The 27434-nt window shown below is 40.1% G+C and overlaps 1 protein-coding gene and 1 non-coding gene across 2 annotated transcripts in view; one reads left to right on the top strand and one right to left on the bottom strand.

Annotated features, from left to right (window-relative positions):
• Positions 1-511: 511 nt before the first annotated feature.
• Positions 512-584, bottom strand: TRNAR-ACG (transfer RNA arginine (anticodon ACG)). The gene has a single exon. It is a non-coding gene; the product is annotated as a tRNA-Arg (tRNA).
• Positions 585-866: 282 nt separating this feature from the next.
• Positions 867-27434, top strand: part of SACM1L (SAC1 like phosphatidylinositide phosphatase) — a 79264-nt gene continuing 52696 nt past the window's right edge. Inside the window, exons 1-4 of the mRNA XM_030845292.2 lie at positions 867-1023; positions 17691-17788; positions 20472-20546; positions 22074-22201. Of these exons, the coding sequence (XP_030701152.1) occupies positions 992-1023; positions 17691-17788; positions 20472-20546; positions 22074-22201 (333 nt within the window). The 5' untranslated portion in view covers positions 867-991. The remainder of the gene's footprint in view (positions 1024-17690; positions 17789-20471; positions 20547-22073; positions 22202-27434) is intronic.

The following is a 27434-nucleotide window of genomic DNA, read 5'->3' as shown; positions in this document are numbered from 1 at the left end:
GGGACCAGGAGCTCTCAAGGGACAGGGCTGCAGACTCCGATCACTTTGCGGACCCCCTCTAACGCGCGCAGCCGCACTGCAGCGTTCGCGTCTCCGGGACAGGTTACAGCCAGAGCTCACCAGATCCTGGTAAACTGGGACTGTGCCGCTTTTTACGTCACCGTAGGGGTTCTGCTCCACGGGAAAAAGGGCCAGAACTGCTGCCTTAAATGCGCTTTTGTGTCATCCGCTAGCTAACCTCGGGCCACAGCACGCCCCCCTACTGCAAACTACCACCATTCTAGGTGTGTTTTCCCACATGTAACCCATTTACAGAGTCTCCTCGTGTGCATCATTAACTAGGACGCTTTGCAGTTTACAAACCACCTCACACAACTCCGGCTTCCAAACACAGCTTAAAAGATGACATTTCGGGCACAGTAGCGTTAAAATTCAAGATATTTAACCTTCACACCAGAGTCCTAAGGACGTCCTGTAACATCAAACCCAGTTGTGGCTAAAAAGTACGCCTCGAGCCAGCCAGGAGTCGAACCTAGAATCTTCTGATCCGTAGTCAGACGCGTTATCCATTGCGCCACTGGCCCCGCACTAACAAAAACACCACTGTAGCATAGATCACGCCTTACGCATCTACGACAGGCTCCCCGACACTAGCGCTGCGCTTCGCCCCTGCGCCGGGCGTCACGGCGCTAGTCCACAGCTCCCAAGGCTCCGCCTTTCCCCCACCATGCGCTCCGCCAATCCGCAGCGGTGACGTCACGGCGCTCTTCGGCGCACTCCCATCCACCGCATCGGACTGCGCCTTTAGCGTTCTATAGCGCGCGCGCTAAGTTTGTCCACGGCCGCCTCCCGTTCGGGAGCAGCCCGGCCGGGCAGGGAGAGGAGGTGGGACGAGGCGGGGCGTTGCGGCCGCCGTGCCAGGGTGACCGGTTTCGCTGTATTCGAGGTGGCGGGGCGGGCGGAAAGAGCAGGGAGGAGGCCGTGGTGCAGGATGGCGGCAACAACCTACGAGCGGCTGAAGCTGTGAGTTCCGCGGGCCGGAAGCCGTTGCCCGAAAGGGTCTGCGGGGCGGCGGGTGGGGCGGCAGGTGTGGGCCGCCGGCAGCGGGGAGGCTTCCTGAGTTCCGGGGCGGCGGGCCGGGTGTGGGAACCCCGCGCGCTCCCCGCCTTACTCGCCGGGCGCGGCCGCTCGCGGCGCCGCGCCCGAGTCGCCACAGGCCCGGGAGCGGCTGTCCCGCCAGCTTTTCTCCACTCAACTCGGCCTCAGAGGCCACGGCGGGGGACCGAAGCTGCGCACCGTCTTCCGGCGAGCCCGGCTCGCCGTTTGGATGCAGCCCTTCGGGGCACGCTCCTCCCCACTTTATTTTATTTTTTATTGTTTGGAGAGGTAGCGGCTAAATTTATCCTTATCGCTTAGGAGAGAAAACGAGAAGTTTTTTTTTTATTTCATGGACCCATAGCAGCACGGATAGCAGCATGTTAGAGGCCACACACAAATGGATAAACCTTTATCTGGGCATTGAAGCCTTCGTGACCGGTCTTGAGGATGCATGAAAAATTTAAAGTACAGTCAATACTCTTAAGGTCCTAAAAGGTGTACTTGGCTTTAAATATTATACCGCCCAAGCATAAAGCAGATTGTTAGGTCCACGTGGACAGCCAGGGGCTACTGTAGAGAATTTTGGCCCTGTAAATTGACTTTTCGGTAAAGCCAAGCTCTTGAGGCTCTGAGAAATAGGCTCTGGTTGTTAGAGTTGTAAATTAGGTATTTGTAGGGTTTGGGGTTCGTCCTGGGTTTAAAACAAAAGCAAAAACATGATTTCCCTTAGCATTACTATCAGCCCCTATGCTTTTCTTGTCTGTGAATAACTTTGTTCTACTCACTTTGTGTTTAATGCTTTACCTCTAGACTGAAAATCCAGTGACCACATCTCAGAAAGTCTTTGGCAACAGAAGCAGATGTGATTATTGAGAAGCTTATCTATCCCTAAATAAGTTAAAACATCTTGGGACTTAGGCACAGGTATCGCATTTCCTATACAAGGATATGAGGACATCAAGATGTGGTTTGGGCACTTCCTATGCTCCCCAGAACCTCAAGCTCACTTAACTTTCTGGAAGGTTCAGTTAAAAGTTAGGGCTGCAGAATTGGAAGTGAGGCCATCTCGACATCAGATGTTTTGCATAAAAGAAGATTACTTTTTCCTCAGTCCACCCCCCCCCTTACCACTTATCTTCACTGTAATTCCCTTGAAAACCCCCAGCTGCACCCTTCCCTCCACATTTTCCTTGTTAGGTTTCCTTATTCTCTCCCGGTTCCCCATCACAAGGTGATCACCTTGTTGGTGAATGAGTCTAGGAAAGTGTCTTTGACTGAGGTACTGGCGGGGCCAGTGTCACGTGTGCTGTGTTGGCTAATTAGGTTATTGTTGTCTACCTGATAGTCACTAAAGGGTTTTAATGTGATCCTACACCAGGTCTCAGTTGTGTTTAAGAAATATGGAGCCTTGGCTTGATTGCCGCTCAGCGTTAGGTTACGAAATGCAATCGAATTTTCCTGTGGTAAAGATTGAATGGGATGGAGAACTTGAGAGTTATGATGATAACTGCCAAGGAGGCAATAAATGCACCAGTCCAGACCTTAAAAAAAAAAAAGCTCTGTATCCATAAAAGAGAAAGGAAATTTGGCACTGAAGTGGTGACGCTGATGCTTTTGTATTGATTTTTGTGAGAAGTGGAAACTATAAATTTGTTTGGGGGAAAAAGTAAATCTGGGGTTATATGAAAGTCATTCTCTAATTTTTCAGTGCTTAACTTTTTTCCCTGAAAAAAAATAGTTCTAAATGCTTCTGTAAATGAAGATACAACTTTTTTACAACTTTGTTTTTCTTTGCCAAGGAGTTTGTGAGTTGGAGTCTCTGCTCATTTCTTTTGTTTGGCCCTTGCTGCTCTGAGGCGTGGTTTTAAAATGTGGCCTCCGACCTAAGGTGTATTCTTTTTTAGATGCATTGGAGGTGGAAGTGGTTTCTGATCCATATAAGAATTATAGGACATAATGGCCATTTTTAAAAGTGCCTAGAGATATGTTTTAAGGAAGATCCGTACAAGAGATAGTTTGATTATTGTATTATGAAAGTATTGTTATTGAGTTCATTTAAATATCGAAGTGCTTGGGATTTTAAAAATTTGTTCTGTGTTATGCCATACATTTTTTCCCGTCCATCTCTGTCCTGTGGTGTTCACCTTCCTAATGCCCTAAGTTTCATCCTCTACTCACCTGCTTACAATCTCCAGTTCCATTTTATTGACTTACAGGAATAAGCCCACATTTCTTAGCCACCTGTATTCTAGCCTCTTCACAGTCTATCCCCTAACCTTATTTCCCATAACTGCCCAGTGCTTTTTTTTCTTCCTTTTTTTCCCTTTCACCAGACTTGGACACGCTCTTTTTGCTTCAAGCTTGGGCTTATTTTGATCTTTCTATCCAGAATGTTTTCTTCCTCTCTTCCCCTCTTTACATGCTGATCACATCTATGGTAGAGCTGAGACAACTCTGGTTTTATAAGTCAGAACAGACTTAGATTTATTTAGACTTAGATTCACCTGCTGTTTGCTTTGTGTCCTGACCATGTTACTTAATCTCTCTGAATGGGGTTTTCATCTGTAAAATGGGAACGTTTCTACTTCACAGTATTATAAGGACTGAAAGAGCGTAGATGAAACCAGCATACTTAACAGATACTCCTCGTCTCTGCGAAGCCTTTTTTCCAATGTCTTTTCCTTCACTGAGCTCCCATAACAGTCTACTGTCACAGGAACTAGACACCAAACGTCTATATGAGTTTTCACATTGTCTCTTACGATTCATTAGCAGTGTACTTACTGTCTGATGGACACGAGGACTGAAAGAATGATCGAGCCATAGCACTATTTGAACCACTCACTTTGCTGCCTAGAAATGATGAAGTCATTAATAAATACTTTGTTTCTCCAACTAGGTTACAAGTATGTAGAACATATTAGAAACACCTTAACATTGATTTCTTCTCTAGTCCTCAGTTCCTAACGTAAAGCCTGGTGCATTGCAGGTCCTCAGTGGATCACCTAAGTAAATGAAAAGAACTTTCCTCGGACATGGTATAGAAATGAGTTACTTAACAACTGAAAATAATTGACATGTTCATTATGGATTTTTGATGTAGAAAACAATATTGATTTGTTCAGAATTTAAAATTTATACTATTTAAACATCCAGGCAGTTCTTAATATTCCTATTTTGCAACTCCTTTTTTTTAATTTAAAATCATTTGTGTAAGCCTTTGTAATGTCAAACAGTGATAAGTTTGAAATTGCAAGACAATTAACAGAAATCCATGATTGGAAACCTTTAAAGCATTTTTTTTCCTTTTAAAGGTCAGGTGAAAAAAGTGTAAGGCAGAAAGTGAATCAGGTTGCAGCTTCTATCTGAAGAAACATTGTTTCCTCAGTTAAGAAGTGGACTTTCTTTTTAAAACATTGTCATAGCTGTGAGGTCAGCCAAGGGAGAGGTGATAGAATCCTGAGGACAGATGTAAACTAAGCAATTCTGTGATGAAGATATATGTAGTTTATACAGTCCAGTGAACATTCAGATTACTCACACATCTCTCTTCTTGACTGCCTTCATCCAATTCCACCTCTCCCGTCCACCCCCCCTCCCGCCCATCTCTGATAACCACAAATCTTATCTCTTTTCTTTGAGTTTGTTTTTGAAGTGTAATTGACCTACAATGCTATGTTAATTCTTGGTACACAAGATAGTGATTTGGTATTTTTGTACATTTAAAAATGGTCACCATGATAAGTCTTGTTATGATATGTCATCATACGAAGATATTACATAGTTATTGACTGTATCTCCACAGTGTACATTTCATACCCTTGACTCATTTACTATGTTTTATAACTGGAAGTTTGTACCTTTTAATCTCCCTCACCTATTCCTTTCCTTTCCCTACCTACCTCCACTCCGGCGACCCTCTGTTCTCTGTAACTCTAACTCTGCTTCTGTTTTGTTTGTTCGCTTGTTTTTTAGATTCCATGTATAGGTAAAATCATACAGTGTTTGTCTTTCTCTTTCTGACTTATTTTACTTAGCATAATACCCTGTCGGTCCATTGGTTGTTGCAAATGGCAGGATTTCATTGTTTTGTTATGGCTGAGTAATATTCTGTTGTGTGTGTGTGTGTGTATATATATATATATATATTTCATACATGTTTTTTATCCATTCATCTATTGATGGGCACTTGGGTTGCTTCCATATCTTGGCTTTTGTAAACAGTGTTGCATTGAACATAAGGGTACGTATATCTTTTCTAATTAGTGTTTTGTTTTCTATAGATAATTACTCAGGAATGGAACTGCTGGATCATATGGTAGTTCCATTTTTAATTTTTTGAGGAAGTGCCATACTCTTTTCCATAGTGGCTGCCCTAATTTACCAACAGTGCAGTGTTCCCTTTTCTTGACATTGTCGCCAACACTTATTGTATTTGTTGTCTTTTTGATAATAGCCATTCTGACAGGTGAGAGGTGGTTTTGATTTGCATTTCCTTCATGATTAGTGGTGTTGAGCATCTTTTCATGTGCCTATTGGCCATCTGAATATCTTCTTTGGAAAAATGTCTGTTCAGATCCTCTGCCCATGTTTTACCCAGATTGTTCATTTTTTTTTAAACTTTATTTATTTATTTTTTAATTTATTTTTGGCTGCTTTGGGTCTTCACTGCTGCGCACAGGCTTTCTCTAGTTGCTGCACGTGTACTTCTCATTGCAGTGGCTTCTTTTTGTTGCGGAGCACAGGCTCTAGGCACGCGGGCTTCAGTGGTTGTGGCACGAGAGCTCAGTAGTTGTGGCTCGCAGGCTCTAGAGCTCAGGCTCAATAGTTGTGGTGCACGGGCTTAGTTGCTCTGCAGCATGTGGGACCAGGGCTCGAACCCATGTCCCCTGAATTGGCAGGCGGATTCTTAACCACTGCACCACCAGGGAAGTCCCTGTTCATTTTTTTTTGGATCTTGAGTTGTTTGAGTTCTTTCAATATTTTGGATATTAACCCCTTATCAGATGTATCATTTGAAAATATCTTCTCCCAGTCAGTAGGCTGCCTTTTTGTTTTATTGATAGTTTCCTTCACTGTGCAAAAGCTTTTTAGTTTGATGTAGTTACTTTTGTTTATTTTTGCTTTTGTTTCCCTTGCCTGAGGAGACATATCCAAAAAAAATATTACTAAGACTGATGTCAGAAAGCATCCTGCCTCTGTTTTCTTCTAGAGGTTTTATGGTTTCAGGTCTTATGTTTAAGTCTTTAATCCATTTTGAATTTACTTTTGTGCATAGTGTGAGAGAGTAGTCCATTTTGATTATTTTGCGTGTAGCAATCTCGTTTTCCAAGCACGCTGTCCTGGAGAATGTTCCATGTGCACTTGAAAGAAGTTCTTTCTTTTTGTTTATGTGTATATCTGTTATAGATTTTTGGTTTGTGGTTACAGTGAGGTTTATATATAGCAGTCTGTCTGTGATTATTTTAAGCTGCTGATCTCTTACGTCAGACACATTTTAACAACCCTGCATTTTTGCTCCTCTCCTCCTCCTTGCCCCGCATGTTTACTCTTTTGATATCATCTTTTATATCTTTTTGTTTCGTGTATCCCTTAACTACTTATTGTGGATGTAGGTGATTTTACTGGCTATATCCACTGGCTGCAGAGCTCATGGTGTCCCAGAGCTCGTGTTGGCCTGCTGGTGGGCAGAGCCCGGGCCCAGGGGGCTGGGCTCGGTCCTGATATGGCAGGCTGTGGGGCTGCGGTGGTCCTGGGGCTGTTGTCTGTCCACTGGTGTGTGGGGCGGGGACCTTGGGCATCCCAGGGGTGGTGCCTACACATTAGTGGGTGAGGCTGGTCCTAGGGCTAGTGCCAGACCACTGGTGGGCTGAGCTGGGTCCCAGGGTCTCTGGTGGCAGGGTCCTGGGGATCCTGGGGCTAGTACTGGGACCCTGGTGTCTAGGGGTGGTCCTGTGCCCTTTGGTGGACAGGGCTGGGTCTTGGGGCATAAGAGAGCATGTCTGCTGGTGGGTAGGTAGGGCTGTGTCTCTGCCTGGCTAGTTGATTGGCCTGAGGTGTCCCTGGTACTGATGCTGATGGAGCCAGTGTAGGCAGTGGGTGGGGCCAGGTCCTTGTGCTAGTAAGCTAGAAGGAGGACTCCAAAATGGCACGTGCCACCCCCAGTGTCCTTGTGGTAGAGTGAGCTTCTAAAGATGGCTGCCACCATCTTTGTCCCCAGGGGTGAGCCGGTTGCCTCCTGCCTCTCCAGGATCAGCAGGTGAATCTGACCCAGGCTCCTTTCATATTTTTGCTTCTGTCCTGGGTCCTGGAGCATGTGAGATTTTGTGTGTGTCCTTTAAGAGTGGAGTCTCTTATTTCCCACAGCCCTTTGGCTCTTCTGAAAGTAAGTTCCACTGGCCTTCAAAGCCAAACGTTCTAGGGGCTCATCTTTCTGATGTAGGAACCCCGAGCTGGAGAGCCCGATGTGAGGCTGGACCCCTCGCCCCTTGAGGAGAGCCTCTGCAGTTGTAATTATCCTCCCATTTGTGGGTCGCCCCCACTGTGGTATAGGTCTTGGTTACACTGGCTCTCCTCCCCTCCTACCCGTTTTGTTGTTCCTTTCTTATATCTTTAGTTGTAGAAGATCTCTTCTGCTAGTCTTCCAGTTTTTCTCATCAGTAGTTGCTCTGTAAAGAGCTGTAATTTGGTGTGCCTGTGGGAAGAGGTGAGGTCAAGGTCTTCCTGCTCTGCCATCTTGGCCACACATCTCCATGGGCCTTTATTTTCAAAGCTTAATAGGCTTTGAAGTCCATGGTCTCTGGGATCAAGAAGAGAGAGTGCAAGCTCATGCCTATTTTGATATATCTTCCAAAATATGTGTCATCTTAACAGAAACTAGGACTCTGGGTTGATATCAAATCCCCTGTCTTGAAAGAAACTAGGTAGTATTCCTCTTCTGTTAGTTAATAGTTGATACCTATTGGATTCTGATAACCTCACCAGTTTATTTTAGTATACAGTATTACTTTGAACTTTAGAGATTTGATATCAACAGCATAGTTAATGACCAGATAATCTTCTTGGAGGGAATTTCTTTAACTTCTAAGATCTATTTCATAAATAAGTAATGTGAGAGAGTTTTACTGAAATGAGAAACATCACACCAGTTGAGGGCCATTCTTTTTGCAACAGGGAGAAGATTTTGCCTAGATATTTGTTCATCACTGAGTCTTCTGTCTTGGTTTCCATGTACTTATTACATTGAGAACTTAGCAGAGCCTGTTGACTGGTTAATTTTGGAAAAACTCCAGGCAGAACTTGGTGTTAGTGATACTTTATAGACTTTCTATTTAGAGAACACCCTGCTTCCTCTTTCTCTTCTTATAAGTTACAGTATAACTTCAAATCCAGTTAAAATTTGACCTCTCATGATCTTTCCTTAGCTAAGAGAAAAGAAACAATTTTTAAAATTCCGTTTATTCTGTCACTGAGCCAAAGAAAACATTAGTTAAGGGCCATATAGAAATAACAACTTAATGTATGTGTTTTCTGACTAATTATGTTCTATTCTCTAAGAAAATTGAGCTTTTACTATCTTGTGTGAGAATACCAATGGGAATGGATAAGCTTAGAGTCCTTGTCTGCAGAGGCTTGGTAGCCTGTTTGGTGAAGATTTTTTTTTTAATAAATAAATAAATTTATTTATTTATTTATTTATGGCTGCATTGGGTCTTTGTTGTTGGGTCTTCATTGCTGTGTGCAGGCTTTCTCTAGTTAAGGCGAGTGGGGTCTACTCTTTGTTGTGGTGCGCGGGCTTCTCATTGTGGTGGCTTGTTGCAGAGCTCGGGCTGTAGGTGCACAGGCTTCAGTAGTTGTGTCGCGCAGGGTCAGTAGTTGTGGTGCATGGGCTTAGTTGCTCTGCGGCATGTGGGATCTTCCCAGACCAGGGTTCGAACCCATGTCCCCTGCATTGGCAGGCGGATTCTTAACCACTGCGCCACCAGGGAAGTCCCTGGTGAAGATTTAAAAACAAAAATAACAATAAAACCATAACCCCAGCAAAAATTATACCCTGAATGTTTACTCAGGTGTTTCTGACTGTAAGTGCTAGAGAGTTAAAGTTAATTTCATGAGCTTTTGAAATGAAACCTGGGAGCATAAAGCTTACAGAATAAAATTTATTACATAAAACACACTTCAGATCAGTATTAAGGCCAATTAAACAGTGGTGGGAAATGGAAGGAGGGAAAGGAGAAGAGGAAGGCAGCAAAGGCATATGTAGATAGCTGAGTTGGGATGACACTTGCTGTTATTAGTTGGATGAATTAGAGCGATTACTTGTAATTAGTCTTCTTAGAAATGTTGATTAGCTGGCAGTCACTGTTCATATCTCCAATTCTTGCTCCAATTCTTAAGCCATTTTCAATAACATTTATCAGAGCAGCCTGGTGGCAGCACCAGCAACTTAGATTCTAGCAACATCTCTCTGAGAGGTAAGATCCAGCAAAGGTCCCAGAGCCCTTAGGCTAGATAGAACTCTTTACCTTGATCCACAATTACTCTTATTTTTGTTCTTTTAACACCTTTTTAAGCTTAATTTTTATTATCTAATACGAGTATATGGTTTAAAGCTAAGTAACACAAAGCTTATATATTAAAAGAGCACTTTTCAGCACTCCCAACTCCCACTGTCCCAGAGGCATCTATCAATACTTTCATTTTTTTACAATGTTTATTTATTTAGGTTGTGCTGGGTCTTAGTTGCGGCATGCAAACTCGTAGTTGTGGCATGTGAACTCTTCGTTGCAGCATGCGGGATATAGTTCCCTGACAAGTGATTGAACCTGGGCCCCCTGCATTGGGAGCGTGGAGTCTTACCCACTGGATCATCAGGGAAGTCCCAGTATTTTCATGTTTTTAAGCAGTTTCTTCTGGTATTTTGCTTTACACTTCTAAACAACATGCTTATACTGCTATTTCCTGATTTGTTTTTCAGTTTCAGTCATATGATGACTTTTTACTTCAGAAGATGAGAATTTAGCTTTTATATCTCTCTTCCTTTCCTCTCCTCTCAGTGTGGTTATATTAAGATATTCAGTGTTCACATTATTATGGTTGTGTAGGTATGACTCAAAGGAAGTCAGTAATGTATTATAGTTACATTTCCTTATAAAAATGCTTTGTTTTTCCTTGAATTAAAAAGTTTGCTTGACTGTTCTTTAATGTACCTGTTGCTAATTAATCTTCAGTCCCTGGGACAGCAGTAAAACTCCTCTGCTGATGGTAACTGTCAATTCATCTTCTTCTGTGAGGCTTACCTCCAGGAGCCCTATCCCCTCTGCTTTAATCTGGACTGGCTGTTCTTTAGGCCTGTTGCATTGTCCTGGAACTTCCCTTTACCATCATCATGAGAATTTCTTTTACCTCTCTCCTGTTTTGGATTCCAAGTCTAACTCTTGATTTACTCCATGTCGATGAAACAGCTTTTCCTTCTTTCCAAGAAAGAGTGAAAGAGAAGTATCTTTTGAGATATTGCACATCTGAAAATGCTTTCATTCTGTCCTCACGTTTATTTGTTAGTGTGACTAAGTAGAGAATTCTCAGAAATTATTATCCTTCAGAATTTTAAAGACCTTGCTGTTGAATAGTCCAATGTGTTGCTGTTGAATAATCCAATAGTGTGGCTGTTGAATATTTCAGCACTTCTTTCTCTTAGTTTTTTTTTTTTCTGGAAACTTTAGGATTGTATCTCTATGGTATTTTGAGTTTTATACTTAATGTGCCTCTGTGTGTGTGTGTGTGTGTGTTCATATATTTGGTGGGCCTTTTACATCTGGAAATTTGTCCTTTGGCTTGAGGTTTCTTCTTTGTTTTTGCACTATTTGATAAATTGTTTTCTTGTGTACTCTCCTGGAATTCCTGCTAAGTGGATGTTGAACATCCTGGATTGTGCCCCTCTCTTTCTTCCTGTCTTCTCTCCCCCTCCTGTCTCTTTCCATCTCCCCTTTCTTCCTTCCTATGCTTTTCTGTTTTATAGCTCTTATCTTTTTATTCTGTTCTCAAGGAGAGTTCTTCAGTTTTATTTTCCAGTCCTTCTACTGAATATTCAAATTATTATTTCTGCCGTCAGTCCAAAAACATATTCTTGCTTGCTGAATCTCCTTCTCCCCCCCCCCCTTCTTTTTGGTATTTTTGTTTCATGAATGCAATGTTTTCTCTCTCAGGCTACCAGTTATAAATGTGTTTTGAAGTTTTATTCTGTTCTCAGCATAGTTTGTTTACCCAAAGTTATTTTTCTCTTTGTTTTGTTCTGTGTCTTCTGTGATGGAAGCTTAGCTCAAATATCTGGTGATCCTTGGTTGTCATTTCATGTTTAAGAATGAGGCACTAAAAAATGGATTGGAAGGGTCTGTTTGTGTGTCAGGATTTGTCAATTGGTGGCCTTCACTAGAGTGATTGTGCAGGAACTCAACTGTTTCTTTGGGGGAGGTGCCCTAAATATCAGCATTTGCAGGTCTTTTCTTTTGGGCCAGTAAGTTTCTTCAGAGACAGTATTCATAGCTCTTTCGGGAGTTGGGGGAGTGGGATGCTTGGCTTTTAGCCTTCTGGGAACCTGCCAGAGGAAGAGGGTGGATGATTTTCCCAATCTGTAAGCAGACCTTCTCTGTGTCTCCAGACTTTACTTGACTCACTGTGGTCCTCAGCTGTGCCTGGTTTCTGGAGTTCAGGTCTTCTCTTGTTGAACTGCTCTAAGCATTAAATCATATGGTTAGGGAGGTACCTGGACTCTAGGTTTGGGTAGGGATCTGATTGTTCCTTACACAGACTTTGAACCACCTTACTCTTACCCCCAACCCTGCAGTTAATCTCACTGCCCCACCTCATCCCCTACCCAAGTTCTTAGTTCTTGAGGCTTTTCAGCACTCTACAGCTGGAGTCTGCTTACTTTGTTGGCTCTCACCCCATAGGCAGTTAGATTCTGTAGTAACTTAATTAGCCCATTTCCAAGCACTTTTCTTCTTCCAGACCTGCATTTGAATGACTAGTATCTGCCCTACAGCCTGCACCCACCTCTTCGTACTACCCAGATTCCATCTTCTGAAAGAATATCAAGGCTTTTTCTCTGGAGGGTTTTCACTCTTGGAAATTCATTTCATTCTACTTCGATTGAGAAGCTAATTTGTTGATCTTCTCATTTCACATGTACCTAGCCAGACTGGAAGTGTTATATATAGTATATTTCACCTTCATATAAAAGAAATTTTCATTTCTGACTTTGTAATTTTAAGGATTTTGAACACATAATGAGGTTATTAACTTTGACTGCGATTATTAGGAATGTAACAATTAGTAAAGGCCTATTTCTGTGGCTGTATATTTTTTGTATATGATTTAAAGTCTTAATTCAAGATGTATATATATATTAAAAAAAATAAGTTGATTTGCAGCTGCATTGGGTCTTCATTGCAGTGTGTGGGCTTTCTCTAGTTGTGGCGGGCAGGGGCTACTCTTCGTTGTGGTGCATTGGCTTCTCATTGCGGTGGCTTCTTGTCGTGGAGCACGAGCTCTAGGTGTGCGGGCTCAGTCATTATGGCTCATGGGCTTAGTTGCTCCGCGGCATGTGGGATCTTCCCAGACCAGGGCTCGAACCTGTGTCCCCTGCATTGGCAGGTGTATGCTTAACCACTGCGCAGCCAGGGAAGTCCCCAAGATGTATGTATTTTTTCAGTGTTCCACACCCTTCCAGATCAGTTTTAAGTTTAAATGTCAAGTTGGGAAAAATTTTTTAATTGCTTATATTAGGGATACTTTTTGTTCCATGTATATTTTGAAATATATTTATTTGTGTATTTATATATATATTTTACATAATTATACATATTAAAATTTTAATAGGAGATTTTTCTGCTCCTATAAATATTTGATTTTATAATAAATTTCACTGACTAAAAGGTATCTGTTAGGTAACACACCAAAACTTGTATATGGAAACAAGTATGATTTTTTTTAATTCATTGACTTCATTCAAATAATTTATTTTTATGGTAGAAGTTTTGCAGGTGAGAAGCTTACATACATTGGTTTTAGGGCCCTGTCAGTTACCAAAATTCAAGGATGCTCAAGTTCCGTATATAAGTGGCGTAGTGTTTACATATAACCTATGTACATCCTCCTGTATATTTGAAATCATCTCTATATTATAATACCTAATACAATGTAAATGTTATGTAAATAGTTGCAAATACAATGTAAATACAATGTAAATGTTATGCAAATAGTTGCTGGTGTTCAGCAAATTCTAGTTTTGCTTTTTTTGGAACTTTCTGGAATTTTTTTTTCTTGAGTATTTTCAATCCACTGTTGGTTGAATCCACCCTTGTGGAACCCATGGATAAGGAGGGCCTACTGTATATAGATAAAAGAAGTCAAAGTATAAGAGGGTGGAGCTATTGAGGGAACACAGTATGCATTTCTCTACTGGCTGTTCATTTAGATGCAAGCTTTGTGTTTTTGTCCACTGTATTGAAAAAGTGGAAGAATTTGATTTCTGAGATTGTATGTTGATAATCATCTCTTATATTAAGAATAACGTTAGTTATTAAAGAAGTAACACCATTTGTGTGAAGTAAACTGTGGTAGCTTCCCCCCCGCCCCAAATACAGCTGTGAATTTAGAAGAGCTTAGGGCCCTGAGCAATATGAAGAAGATGGATATAATAAAACCCAGGGACTTCACTCGTGGTCAGAACTGTGTAGCATTCATCAGCCTTTGTCTCAAATGTAAAACTAAAACGGCTGAGTAGGAGCAGTGGTGATGGCTTTGTCAAGAGACTGAGACAGCAGAAGAGAAAACTAAAGCTCAGTGGTCTGAGGTCATTTAGTAAAAAAAAAAAAAAAATGATGCCACCATTTCGTGGAGTCTCTTCTTAGTGCCAGGCGTGTCACACATATTCTCTCATTTACCCTCACCGATCACTTACCACTTTTTAATAGAGAGAAAGCTGAGCTGGGAAGTTCAGTGATTTGTTCAGGGACTCATGACAAGTAAGCATGGAGTTGGAATTCAAACCAGGTTTATAAGAGCTTAAAACCTGTAACTTTTTCGCCATACTGTGTTACTAGAATTTGAAGGCATCATCTTTTGGTAGGATGGCGCAGAAATTGATGTGTTCAAGATCCTAGTCAGTCAGGAAAACATTGACTTATACTTAGGTTAAGACATAAGGAAAAAACCTTGGTTTAATAAAATATAAATTAAAGACACTCCATTAAAAATGGTTTTTAAAATGTTTTATCACTTAGAAACTCACACACCAGGTATCAAACTCAATTGAAGGAAACATCTCTTTGTTTTGTTCCAGGAAGATAAAGTGTTTTTGTGTTTGGCCAGGGGTTAATGTGGAGATTATTTCATTCCAGGAGGGATTTGATCACTATAGTAGTTTTCTATTGCTGCTGTACCAAATTACCATAAGCTTAGAAACTTTAAACAATACAAATGTATTATCTCTTAGTTACTGTCGTTCAGAAGTCCAATATGAATCTCACTGGGCTAAAATCACGTTTCATAGTGGAGGCTCTGAGGAAGAATCCAGCTCATTCAGGGTGTTGACCAAATCCATTTTCTTGTGGTTGTTGGACTAAGGTCCCTGTTTTCTTGCTGGCTGTTAGCCTGAGGCCACTCTCCTGTCCCTGCACGTGACCTCAACATCTCAGGAACTACCAACAACTTGTCACATCCTTCTCATGATTGAAATCTTCATTGTAGGAAAGCATTTCCCATTGTAGGAAAGTATTTCACATGACTCTTTCAGATCCTGAGCCTTTTTAAGACCTGGAAATGCAGTGGGACATCTGATGCACAGGCATTTAAACAGCATTTAAAAGATTGGGGGTTGTTAGGGTGTGGAGGGATTCTAAAGAGTGAGGCTTATAAAATGCCCTCTGATTTAGAGACAGAATTTTTTCCAAAGGCTTTTATAAAGAAGTCTTGTTTTTCAGGTCTACTTTTTGTTTAAAATTTTTGTTTCTATTTGGTACTTGTTTTTTTATTTATCACCTACCTCCTTGTCCCTAGTACTTGTGTAATGCTTAGCACATGGTAGCTTTTCAATAAATTTATTGACTTACTCCTGGAGTGCAACTTACCCTTGCACAAAACATCTTCTGCAGGTATGGACTGATGTGTTGGATTTTTTTTTTTTTAATGATTCGAGACTGGAGGTAACTATCCTATGACTAGATTGTCTGGAAGTTTTTTTATACTTCCTTTAGTTTGTTTCAGGACCTCTCACTTTGCTTTCTTTTTATAGGTTTATTGAAGCATAGTTGACATATAATAAACTGCACATATTTAAAGCATGCGCTTTGATACATTTTGATATATTTTACACCTGTGAAACCATCACCAGTATCAAATGAATACAGTCATTACCCTTAAAAGTTTCCTTGTCTGTAATCACTCCCGTTTTCCCTTCTTTGTGCAAGTTATACATACAACTACAATATGACCCAGCCGTTCCACTTCTAAGTAGTCATCCAAGAGAAATGATGCATATGTCTGCCTTAAGACTTGTACTAGAATGTTCATAGAAGCTTTATTCATAATATCCTAAACTGGAAATGGCACAAATGTCCATCAGCAAGTGAATGAATAAACAAATTGTGATATATCCATACAGTGGACTACTATTCAGGAATAAAAAGGAACATATATTTAGTTTGAATTGAAGACTGCCATATTTGAAGCAGATTTGTTTCCTTTGTTGCATTTCTTATTTTGTATTAAAATTGACTTTCATTTCCTTGGCATACCCCATTCCCACCGCATGGAGGAAATATTAAGAAGTTAGTTATAGATGAACCATAAAAGGATGTAAGTTATATTTGGATAATTAAGGGTTGATTATTCCTCAAAAACTTACAAGTCAAAAATGGTCAGTATAGTTTGTTCTGCTACAGGACTTGTTTCTGTAACACCAAATAGCTTATACATGGTCAGTAAGTAAGAAATGATGGGGCTTCCCTGGTGGCGCAGTGGTTGAGAGTCCGCCTGCCGATGCAGGGGATACGGGTTCGTGCCCCGGTCCGGGAAGATCCCACATGCCGCGGAGCGGCTGGGCCCGTGAGCCTTGGCCGCTGAGCCTGCGCATCCGGAGCCTGTGCTCCGCAACGGGAGAGGCCACAACAGTGAGAGGCCCACATATCGGGGGAAAAAAAAAAAAAGAAGTGATGTCAGTGATGGTGTGTGGGTTTATTATGTAAGATTTTTCATTGGCAAGAAGAGTAGAATAGAGGGAGTAGAATTTAAAAGGAAAGGAAAAAGCCCTCAGATTGGCTGCTGCACAGACAGATGTTCTTTCAAGTGTGGTTTAAGAACAGCAGAGATTAGTCCCTGGAAAAACGAACAAGCTAGTTCTCGCCCCAACTCTGGTCAGCTCCTGGAGGCCCTCCATACCTGCCGGTTCCGTACCTGCAGGTTCCAACTTGGTTGAATCCACGGTTGCAGAGTGCTGACTGTACTGCACCATTTAATATGAGGGACTTGAGCATCCACAGATTTTGGTATCTGGAACCAATCCCCGGCAGATACCTGTACTTACTCCTGTGCCCACCTTAACAACAGCCTCAGTCTCCATTTTTTTAGTGCCTGCAAATCTTTATTTTAACTTTATTTAGTTTTTGTTGATTGTCATTTCCTGAGGCAGTCCCCAGCCATGCTGAATTGCTTGCCTGGAGTTATCCGTTGTACCTCCTGAGGAGCCAACTGTTAATTTTTGTTGGACTCAGGTTACAAAGTTGCATAAATTCTGAGTACTCTGCTAATTGTACCCCCTTTATTTTTTACTTTGCAGGATGAGGTTTTTTTTTCAAGAACACATCAGTGGCATTCAAACAAAATACAAAAATGTTAAAGTAGTTTATTTTAAACAATTTCCTGGAAATGTGTTTCTTAGTGTTTTTAGCTAATACTTAAATCTTGGTTACTATGTGTCAAGTGTTCTAAGTGCTTATCAAAGAGTATCTCATTTTATCCTCACAACAATGCAATTTAATGAGTCTGGTATTATCCTTATTTTATGGATAAGGGAACTGAGGAACACAGGGGAGGAATAACGTGCCCAAGTTCACACAGCACAGTCTGGTTACATAGAATGTGCTCCTGACTACTGAGCTACATTGCCTTCTGCACCATGTTGAGTATAAATTAGATTTTAGTATGATTTTCTTACGTAAGTCAGAGTGGTAGTTTTACAGCGAATTAAAACCTTATCAGCATTAAATTAGGTGAAAAGAGTTGCAGTGAACACATAAGGACAGCATAATAGCTTTATCTATTCACTGTTGTGACCTCTCCCGTTGCGGAGCACAGGCTCCGGACGCGCAGGCTCAGCGGCCATGGCTCACGGGCCCAGGCGCTCCGCGGCATGTAGGGTTCTCCTGGACCGGGGCACGAATCCGTGTCCCCTGCATCGTCAGGCGGACTCTCAACCAGTGCGCCACCAGGGAAGCCCAATGATGTCAAATTTAAACACTGTTCAATTGTTATAACAGGTTTTTTTGGAAGTCTTCATTTCACTTCGTTATTTATGGTTTTAAATTTCTTCTTAGGCATATCACACCTGAAAAATTTTATGTGGAAGCTTGTGATGATGGAACAGATGATGTACTTATCATCGACCGTGTGTCCACAGAAGTTACACTCTCAGGTATTTCATGGCCAGATTTAGAAGTGTCTAGAAAGATTTTACACTTAAGTTGCAATAGTTAAATTAATGAGATCCATGTGAGTGTGTGGATATCTGAGTGTCTTCTTAGAAAATTTTAATTCTTGCTACCTCATTTGATTTTTATGCACTAATTTTATACTTTTTCCTTTTCATGAAAAGGAGAAATGATCTTGAAAATTTTAGGTAGCATTTTACTATTCATAAGGATTTAAAAACTTTCATTTGTTCCCTTATCAGTACCGTAACAGGATTGGTTTTGTTGGTATGTTAGGTTCCTTTCTAGCTGTAAGATTTGAATTATTTGAGTGTGAGAAAGTTGTTTTAGCATTAAGTGTGTGGAATGTTAACAGCTGATTTGGTTTCGAAAATATTCATGACTATGAGGATAATTTAATAAATGAAAAATAATATATACATCACTGGGTAAAACTTGTGTTTTAGGCAGAATGATTTTCCTGAGCTTTATCTATCTGTCTTATCTATCAATCCAGTTATAATTTAGCTTTGCTTCTCTGGGGTGTGAAAAGCAACTTGTTTTTCAATTGTGTGGAACACTGATTTCTGACTAGATTAATGTGAAGTAATTTTGGTAACGAATTAATGTATCATGTGATACCACATTTAGAATTTCATGTTTAAAAATTTACCTCTAGATAGTGTTCTGTATTAATTTTTTTCTGAAGGGCAGTATTTGAGTAACCATAGAGTAGGCATTCGGTAAATGGTAAATATCCTTTGAACGGATTAAGTGAAACATGAAAATATTTTGCATAGGATACTAAAGTGTAAGAAAGGTGGGACTATAAATCTCCATTTCCTTGGTTGTCTGCTTTTTCTGGTAAGCTTTTCCTTTGACCAAATAAAGTAAGAGCTGTTTTAGCTTGATAATTTGGCATTTCCTGTGACTGTTGCTTGGTGACTGCGCTCTCAGAATAGCTGACTGATGTTAACCACCCTTAGTGTACTTCTGAAGTTTAGTCCCACTACTTCTTTATAACATATTGATTCAACCCAGTGTCTTTTTTATTTTTTTGGAGGGGAGGCGGGCTGGGGGTGGTGGGCCTTGCCACGAGGATCTTAGTTCCCCGACCAGGGATCCATCCCGTGCCTCCGGCAGTGGAAGCTCGGAGTCCTAACCACTGGACCACCAGAGAATTCCCTACCACCTAGTGTCTCATAAAAGCTTTAGTATGGATGTATTTTCAATTATTTTTTGTCTTTTCAGTGACATTTTATTTGTAAGTAGAGAATGCAGACCCATTTGAGTGGACAAAGCTAAAGTTTTTGAATAGTTTGGATGTAAAAATGATAACCGAACAGTCATTGGTAGACACATGAAGAGATACTTTGACCTGAAGCTAGTGATGATGAGGGGCTGTCGATCACAGTTTCTCTGGTAGTTTCCTTTTACCATTGGGAATACAAACCATTGCCACCGAAAGAGGAATTTTTTTTCTTCCCTGAAAAACCAACATAGTCTTAGGAATTATCATAGTGTTATTGCTGTTACGCTCCAGTTAATGTAACTTACAGCTGTATCAGTAGTACATTTATGTTTATCAATGATCTCAGTATATTCAGAATCTTCTCTGAGCTTTAAACTGCACTGGTATTTCCATTTTTCATGGTAATTAATTATGGCATAGTATTGCTAAGTAAATTGAATTATTGAGAGAAACAAGTGAATTTTAGACCTTATTCAGAATTAGTTTATTTAGAAAAACAGGGCTGCCTTTAAGAAACAGGACTGGAGTTTACAGCAGTGTTTCAAAATGGGTCCCAGGCTGATAATTAAACTGTGACTGAAAGAAAAATTTTATAGCCACATAGGTTTGGAAAACTTTGAATTAAACAGTGGAACAGCTTTCGTTTACTGTAGGCCTTCTCAGAGCCTTTAATTTCCTACTGTGCATTGTGACTCTGGGAGAAGGAATAGAGTTAGTATGGATATAGCAAAATAAGTTTCTTTGACTGGGAGACCCTACCTCCCCCCTTTTTGGGCATTATTCCCTAAACTAGAGTTGTACAAAATATGTTTTGTGAAACACATTGGCTTAAAGTTTAACAACTGTGAAATGAACCTTGTAATGTAAGGTAGTCTTTATTAATAACGGCATTATTGATAAAATCGCAGCTAATGATATTGCCTCCCTGAATACCTGTATCAGTTTCTTTTAGACGTGAACAGGAGGCTTTTCCTTCCTCCTCCCCTCTTGAATCTTGGCCTCCATGTCTCACATTCTTATTAGGGAATTAGGCGAGTCTTTTTTTTGCATTCCATTTGTTGCATGTTGAGATTAAAATCTTGTTTCAACTTCCATTTACTTTCTAATTCTCTTAAAGGGGTAAAGATTTGGTTTCTGACAAGAGATTGAATAAATTTGGTTGAAAATTGGCATTGGAAATAACCCTTAATTTACGTAGTGAGGTTGCTGAAGCATGTTACTTTTGGCACCATATTCTAGACAGGCAGACACCTTTATATGTAACATGGACATCTTTGTTTTATATTCTGCCAAAGTGGAGGTCTAACACTAATGAAGGAATATTGTTTTCTTAGAACAAAGCGTGCATATTGAAGTAACCATTGAAATGAAACTACATTTCTCTTTCAGTTGGTGAGCTTTTTCTAAGTGATTTTTCTTTACTTTCTTCTTTAAAGTCAAGAAAGATATTCCTCCTTCAGCTGTCACAAGACCAATATTTGGTATACTGGGCACAATTCATCTGGTGGCAGGTAAGAAAAATGAGCTAAGATGGACAAGAAGGTAATTAAATCGATGCTATTAGAGTATAAGATGAAGGCACACTTTATATCTTGCTTTAGGCAATAAATCTGTAGGTGTTTGTCATTAATTTATACCCCAAATAGCAAGTGGTTAAATTTGTAAGCCTGAGGTTCTATTTTTTTTAATTAATTAATTTATTTATTTATTTTTGGCTGTGTTGGGTCTTGGTTGCTATGCGCGTGCTTTCTCTAGTTGGCGACGAGCGGGGGCTACTTTTCATTGTGGTGCACAGGCTTCTCATTGCGGTGGCTTCTCTTGTTGCAGAGCACGGGCTCTAGGCACACGGGCTTCAGTAGTTGGGGCTCGTGGGCTCCAGAGCACAGATTCAGTAGATGTGGCACACGGGCTTAGTTGCTCCACGGCATGTGGGATCTTCCCGGATCAGGGCTCGAACCCATATCCTCTGCATTGGCAGGCGGATTCTTCACCACTGTGCCACCAGGGAAGTCCTGGACCAGAGTATTCTAAACCTTCAACTCCGTGGCTCTGTGTTATTAGGAAAGTGATGGTTTTTAATCTAAATTTTATTTCATTGAACTTTTGAAAAGTTCCTATCGTATCAGGCACAGTGCTGGATGTTATTTATAAAAGATGCAAGTCCCTTTTGTCCTGTAGCTTACAGTTGAGTGAGAGAGGCATTTAAATAGTAAATTACTGCAGAACAATGTAACAAGTTCTAGGAGAGAGATGTACATAGGAAAACTTTCAGGGAGGGCACTTGTGGTTAGAGCCTTGAACAGATGTGAATAATTAATCTAGTGGTAAAGGCTTACCCTGGTTTATTTGTGCGAGGAGGAGGTGGCCAGGATCAGGGTTGGTGTATTAATGCATGGTGCTGGGATCGCTTCTTGATTCCTGACCACTCATCTTCGGAATGTTGCAGTAGCCAGTTAGTTATACTGCCCCAGCACATTTCTCTACCATTTAGAATGACATGAAGGACATGGGAGGTGTAGATATCTGCAGTGGCCAGATATTATGACCTATGATGCTTTAAGCTACACATCGGGAAATGCATTAGCAGAGGCCCGTATGCTTTGGGGATGACAGGAGAGTGAGAGAGAAGCGTTTTCTGTCTGTACTTTCCATCTGCTAGGATCACTGCTCTGGTTACCAAAAGCTTTTACTTTTATCTTTCTGAGAAAAAATTTGATCTTTCAGTAAAAATTTGTCTAAATAATATGCTGGTCTTTCTATTCATAAATTATAAGATTGCTTTTCAAAAAGTATGGGTCCTTTATCTATTTAGCACAGCTCTCGCCTTTATTTATTTTGGCTGCGCCTCAAGGCTTGCAGGACCTTAGTTCCCTGACCCGAGATCAAACTTGCACCCTCGGCAGTGAAAGCGCGGAGTCCTAACCACTGGACTGCCAGGGAATTCCCGTAACTCTTGCCTTAAAGAATAAGGACTGCTATTTCTGGCTTTACAGTTGCCTTATTTCTATTTATGTGTACTTGGCTCTGCTTTTTTGCAGGTAATTATCTAATTGTCATTACCAAAAAGAAAAAAATAGGTGAATTTTTCAATCATGTAATCTGGAAAGCAATAGATTTTGATGTCCTTTCTTATAAGAAGACAATGTTGCACTTAACTGATATTCAGGTAAGAACTGGAAGCACTTACTAATTGCAAAATCCAAAGAAGTCCCGTGGGGTGGATGGGGAAGGGAGGTGGAACACAAAGAATGTTTGATGGATTTCTTTTAAACCTAATTATTTAAACAATGCATAGAGCATGGTCACTCTACATACCTAGCCCTAAAGTGTATTTTTTTTAAAAACTGTTCATATATTTTATTGCACTTGGGTTTTTTTTAACTGACTCAATTCTTAGATATGAAATTTCATACGAGAGAAAAGGACGGACTGAAAATGCACATGTAGTCAACACGGAGATTTAACTTCATATCACTTTTGTGAAGAAATAAAATATTAAATATCTTTCCACCATTGAAAGCAGTTATACTCCAATAAAGATGTTAAAAGAGATAAAAATAAAAGGGATGCTCCTATATATTACTAAAAAAAAAAATTATCTTTGAAGTTCCACTCATCCCGTTTCATTCCCTCTTTCCCTAGGGAGAAAGCTTTCTTCAGTTTTGCCACATGGGAATATAAGTGTGTGTGCATGTGTACACGTTCAAACAGTCCTCTTTTTGCACAGTTCCTATATGCATGGATTTCAGTTACCACAGTTTAGTTAACACCAGTTCCCGACAACACAGTTTAAATTTCAGTTACCATGATATATTGACTAAAGAATTAGCTCACCAAAGATGAAAGTGCAATGAAACAAAAAATGACGACTCTAGAAGTGAAATTCAAACTGAACATGAATAGAGTATAGAAGAAATAGCTGATGGTGGGAATCAGAGACTCTGGATACGCAGCCAGAGGTCTCAGTGAAGGTGATGTTATCGACATGAATGGTCAAGTGGTTGTGATGAAAAGGTTGAACATGTCCCAGAGCAAGTGATGCCGGTAACAAACTTCACGTTAAAGGAACTCACAGAAGTGTTTCATGATGTTAATAGTACGAAGGATTAAGTGTTAGAAGCTAGTTCAGGCTTAGATGTACGACAGTTCATCAGGGTGTAGAAAAGATGGTATCATAAGTTACATGATGAGAAGAATGCAAGCACTGTTCAGGCTACTCTTGATAAATTTTGACCAGAAGTAACATATTTTTAATTATCAGTGTTTCAAATGACAGTATACTAAACAACGTTTTACTATTTTTTCATTTCCCTATACATTTATAACTTACAGTAGGAGAGTTTTTAATGTGTTGATTAAAAAAATTTTAAGTCACGAAATGATCCTAACTTTCCTATTGATTATTAAGATAGTTTAAGATTATTAAGATTAAGATAACATCGTCATTTTTATAGTCCCACCCTATCATGCAAAGTGAAGATTGCCTGTATTCATATTCAAACAATATCTGTTTTTGCTTGCAGTATATTTTAAAACTTACATGAATGGCATTAACCCTGTTCTAGTTTTTGAAAATTACTTTTTTTAAGTCAACATTACGTTTAGAGATTTACATCTGTTGAGTACTTGTTTTCTAAATGTACTTTATTTATAGTATTTGCTTTTTAAAAATTTTAAGCTGTATTTTTATTCCCAGGATTACAGAAAGTTTGTTTTTAAAAGAAAGCTAATTATTCTAAAATATGTATCTTACCTATGATAAACATTAAAAAAAAATCAGTCCTAACACTATTGTCTTATTGACTAAGTAAAGCTGTAGAGTATGGTTTTTATACTTTAAACTTAAAATTTCTTTCTTACTGTATATATATCTATCAATATATTAATAAATTAATTCTCTATGAGACATGATAATTTAAGGCAATAAAAATGGTTGTTTTCATTTAATAGCCTAGTAATATTTACTTGAACAGTTTCTTCTTTATTGCTATAGTTTGTTTTCAGGCTATGTAACTAATTTTAGCATTCCTTGCTGTATATGCTTTGCTTACTTATACCTTTTGTTTTTTTACAAAAATGGTGAGGCCAAATTAAAAATTTTGTATGTAGATTCGTAACATGAATTAACATGTTAATCATCTGCTAAACATTAAACAGTAACAAACATTAAAAATTATTTTTTGAAACAAGGATAAAAACAAATGTCAATCTTGGTATTCATTGGGAAAGCCAGCTAAAATGATTATCAGAAAATAAATAGATATACTGCTTTTACTGGATCTTCCTTTATTGCTTATTGAAGTATAATTGACTTACAATATTATATTAGTTTCAGGTGTACAACATGGTAATTCAGTATTTTTATGCATTTTAAAATGATCACCATGAGAAGTCAAGTTACCATCTGTCACCATACAAAGTTACTAAAATATTATTGACTGTATTCTGTATGTTGCATATTATATCCCCATGACTTACTTATTTTATAAATGGAAGTTAGTATCTCTTAATCTCCCTTACCTATTTCATTCATCCTTCCTACCCCTCCCTCCCCACTGGCAACCACCAGTTTGTTCTCTGTCTATGGGTCTGTTTGTATCATTTTTTTCCTCTTTTTAAATTTTTTTTATTGGAGTAAAATTGCTTTACAATGTTGTATTAGTTTCTGCTGTACAATGAAGTGAGTCAGCTATACCTATATCCCCTCCCTCTTGGACCTCACTCCCACCACCCGCCCCTATCCCACCCATCTAGGTCATCACAGAGCACTCAGCTGAGCTCCCTGTGCTATACAGCAGGTTCCCACTAGCTAGCTATTTTACACATGGTAGTGTATTTATGTCATACCTAATCTCCCAGTTCGTCCCACCCTCCTCTCCCCCCTGCTGCCCGTGTCCACATGTCTGTTCTCTATGTTTACATCTCTAATCCTGCCCTACAAATAGGTTTATCTGTACCATTTTTCTGGATTCCACATACATGCGTTAATATACGGTACTTGTTTTTCTCTTTGTGGCTTACTTCACTCTCTATGACAGACTCTAGGTCCATCCACATCTCTACAAATGACCCAATTTCATTCCTTTTTATGGCTGACTAATATTCCATTGTATATATGTACCACATCTTCTTTATCCATTCGTCTACCGTTGGACGTTTAGGTTGTTTCCATGTCCTGGCTATTGTAAATAGTGCTGCAATGAACATTGGGGTGCGTGTATCCTTTTGAATTATGGTTTTCTTGTCAGTGTCTTACAGTTTTCTAATGAGAGGTCTTTTACCGCCTTGGTTAGATTTATTCCTAGGTATTTTATTCTTTTTCATGCAGTTGTAAATGGGATTGTCTTCTCAATTTCTCTTCCTGTTAGTTCATTGTTACTGCATAGAAATGCAACAGACTTCTGTATTTTTAAAATTTATTTATTTTATTTTTGGCTGCATTGGGTCTTCGTTGCTGCATGTGGGCTTTCTCTAGTTGCGGCAAGTGTGGGCTACTCTCTGTTGTGGTGCGCAGGCTTCTCATTGGAGTGGCTTCTCTTGTGCGGAACGTGGGCTTTAGACATGCGAGCTTTAGTAGTTGTGGCACGTGGGCTCAGTAGTTGTGGCTTGCAGGCTCTAGAGCGCAGGCTCAGTAGTTGTGGCGTGTGGGCTTAGTTGATCCACAGCACGTGGGATCTTCCCGGACCAGGGCTTGAACCTGTGTCCCCAGCATTGGCAGGCAGATTCCTAACCACTGCGCCAGCAGGGAAGTCCTATTCTACTAGTTTTTTGGTGGCATCTTTACTTTGGGGTTTTCTATAGTATCATGTCATCTGCAAACAGTGACAATTTTACTTCTTTTCAATTTGGGTTCCTTTGATTTCTTTTTCTTGTCTAATTGCTGTAGCTAGGACATCTAATAATATGTTGAGTAAAAGTAGTGAGAATGGGCATCCTTGTTTTATTCCTGATCTTAGAGGAAATGCTTTCAGCTTTTCACTGTTGAGCTTGATGTTGGCTGTAGGTTTGTCATATATGGTCTTTTTTTTTTTGGCCCCGTCACGTGGTTTGTGGGACTTTAGTTCTCCGACCAGGGATTGAACCTGGGCCCTCAGCAGGGAGAGCACGGAGTCCTAACCACTTGACCGCCAGGGAATTCCCTGGTCTTTATTAATAATGTTAAGGTATGTTCCTTGTATACCCACTTTGTTGAGAGGTTTTATCATAAATGGATATTGGATTTTGTAAAAAGCTTTTTCTGCCTCTATTGAGATGATCATATGATTTTTATTCTTCAGTTTGTTAGTGTGGTGTATCATATTGATTGATTGGTGGATATTAAACTGTCCTTCCGTTCTTGGGATCAGTACCACTTGATCATGGTGTGTGATCTTTTAAATGTACTGTTGAATTTGGTTTGCTAATGTTTTGCTGAGGATTTTTGCATTTGTGTTCATCAGTAATGTTGACCTATAATTGTCTTTATCTGCTTTTGGTATCAGGGTAATGCTAGCCTCATGGAATGAGTTTGGAAGCATTCCTTCCTCCTCAATTATTTGGAATAGTTTGAGAAGGATAGGCGTTAACTCTTCTGTCAACGTTTGGTAGATTCACCTGAGAAGCCATCTGATCCTGGACTTCGTTGGTAGTTTTTTGATTACTGATTCAATTTCGTTACTGGTAATAAATCTGTTCATATTTTCTGTTTCTCCCCGATTCAGTCTTGGGAGATTGTACGTTTCTAGACATTTATCCATTTCTTTTCGGTTGTCCATTTTATTGGTGTACAATTATTTGTAATAATCTCTTATGATCCTTTGTATTTCTGTGGTGTTGGTTGTAATTTGTCCTCTTTCATTTCTGATTTTAGTTAGGCCCTACGTCCTTTTTTCTTAATGAGTCTGGCTAAAGGTTTATCAATTTCTATTTATCTTTTCAGAAAAACAGGTCTTAGTTTCATTGTTCTTTTCTGTTGTTTGCCCTGGGGTGTCCCGGCACTGGTGCCGGCCTGCCGGTGGGCAGGTAAGCCCCTGCACTAGTAGGCCAGAAGGAGGACTCCAAAAGGGCACTTGCTAGCACCAGTGTCCTCGTGGTAGAACAAACTCCCTGAGACAGCTGCTGCCAACATCTGCATCCCCAGTAGCAGTCCCAGTTGCCTCCTGCCTCTCCAGGAGGCTCGCAAAGATCACTAAGTGGGTCTGACTTAGACTCCTTTTAAATGCCTCCATGCTATAGGACTTGGAGCATGTGAGATTTTGTATGGGCCCTTTAAGAGTGGAGTCTCTGTTTCCTACAGTTGTTCTGCTCTCCTGCACACAAACCCTTCTGGCCTTCAAAGCCAGACATTCTGGGGGCTTGTCTTCTTGGTGCAAGATCGTTGGCCTCAGTAGCTGATGTGGAGCTCAGACCCCTTGCTCACT

This window comes from Globicephala melas, chromosome 11, assembly GCF_963455315.2.
Source record: "Globicephala melas chromosome 11, mGloMel1.2, whole genome shotgun sequence".
NCBI lineage: Eukaryota > Metazoa > Chordata > Mammalia > Artiodactyla > Delphinidae > Globicephala > Globicephala melas.
This window is presented reverse-complemented; position numbering and strand designations above follow the sequence as displayed.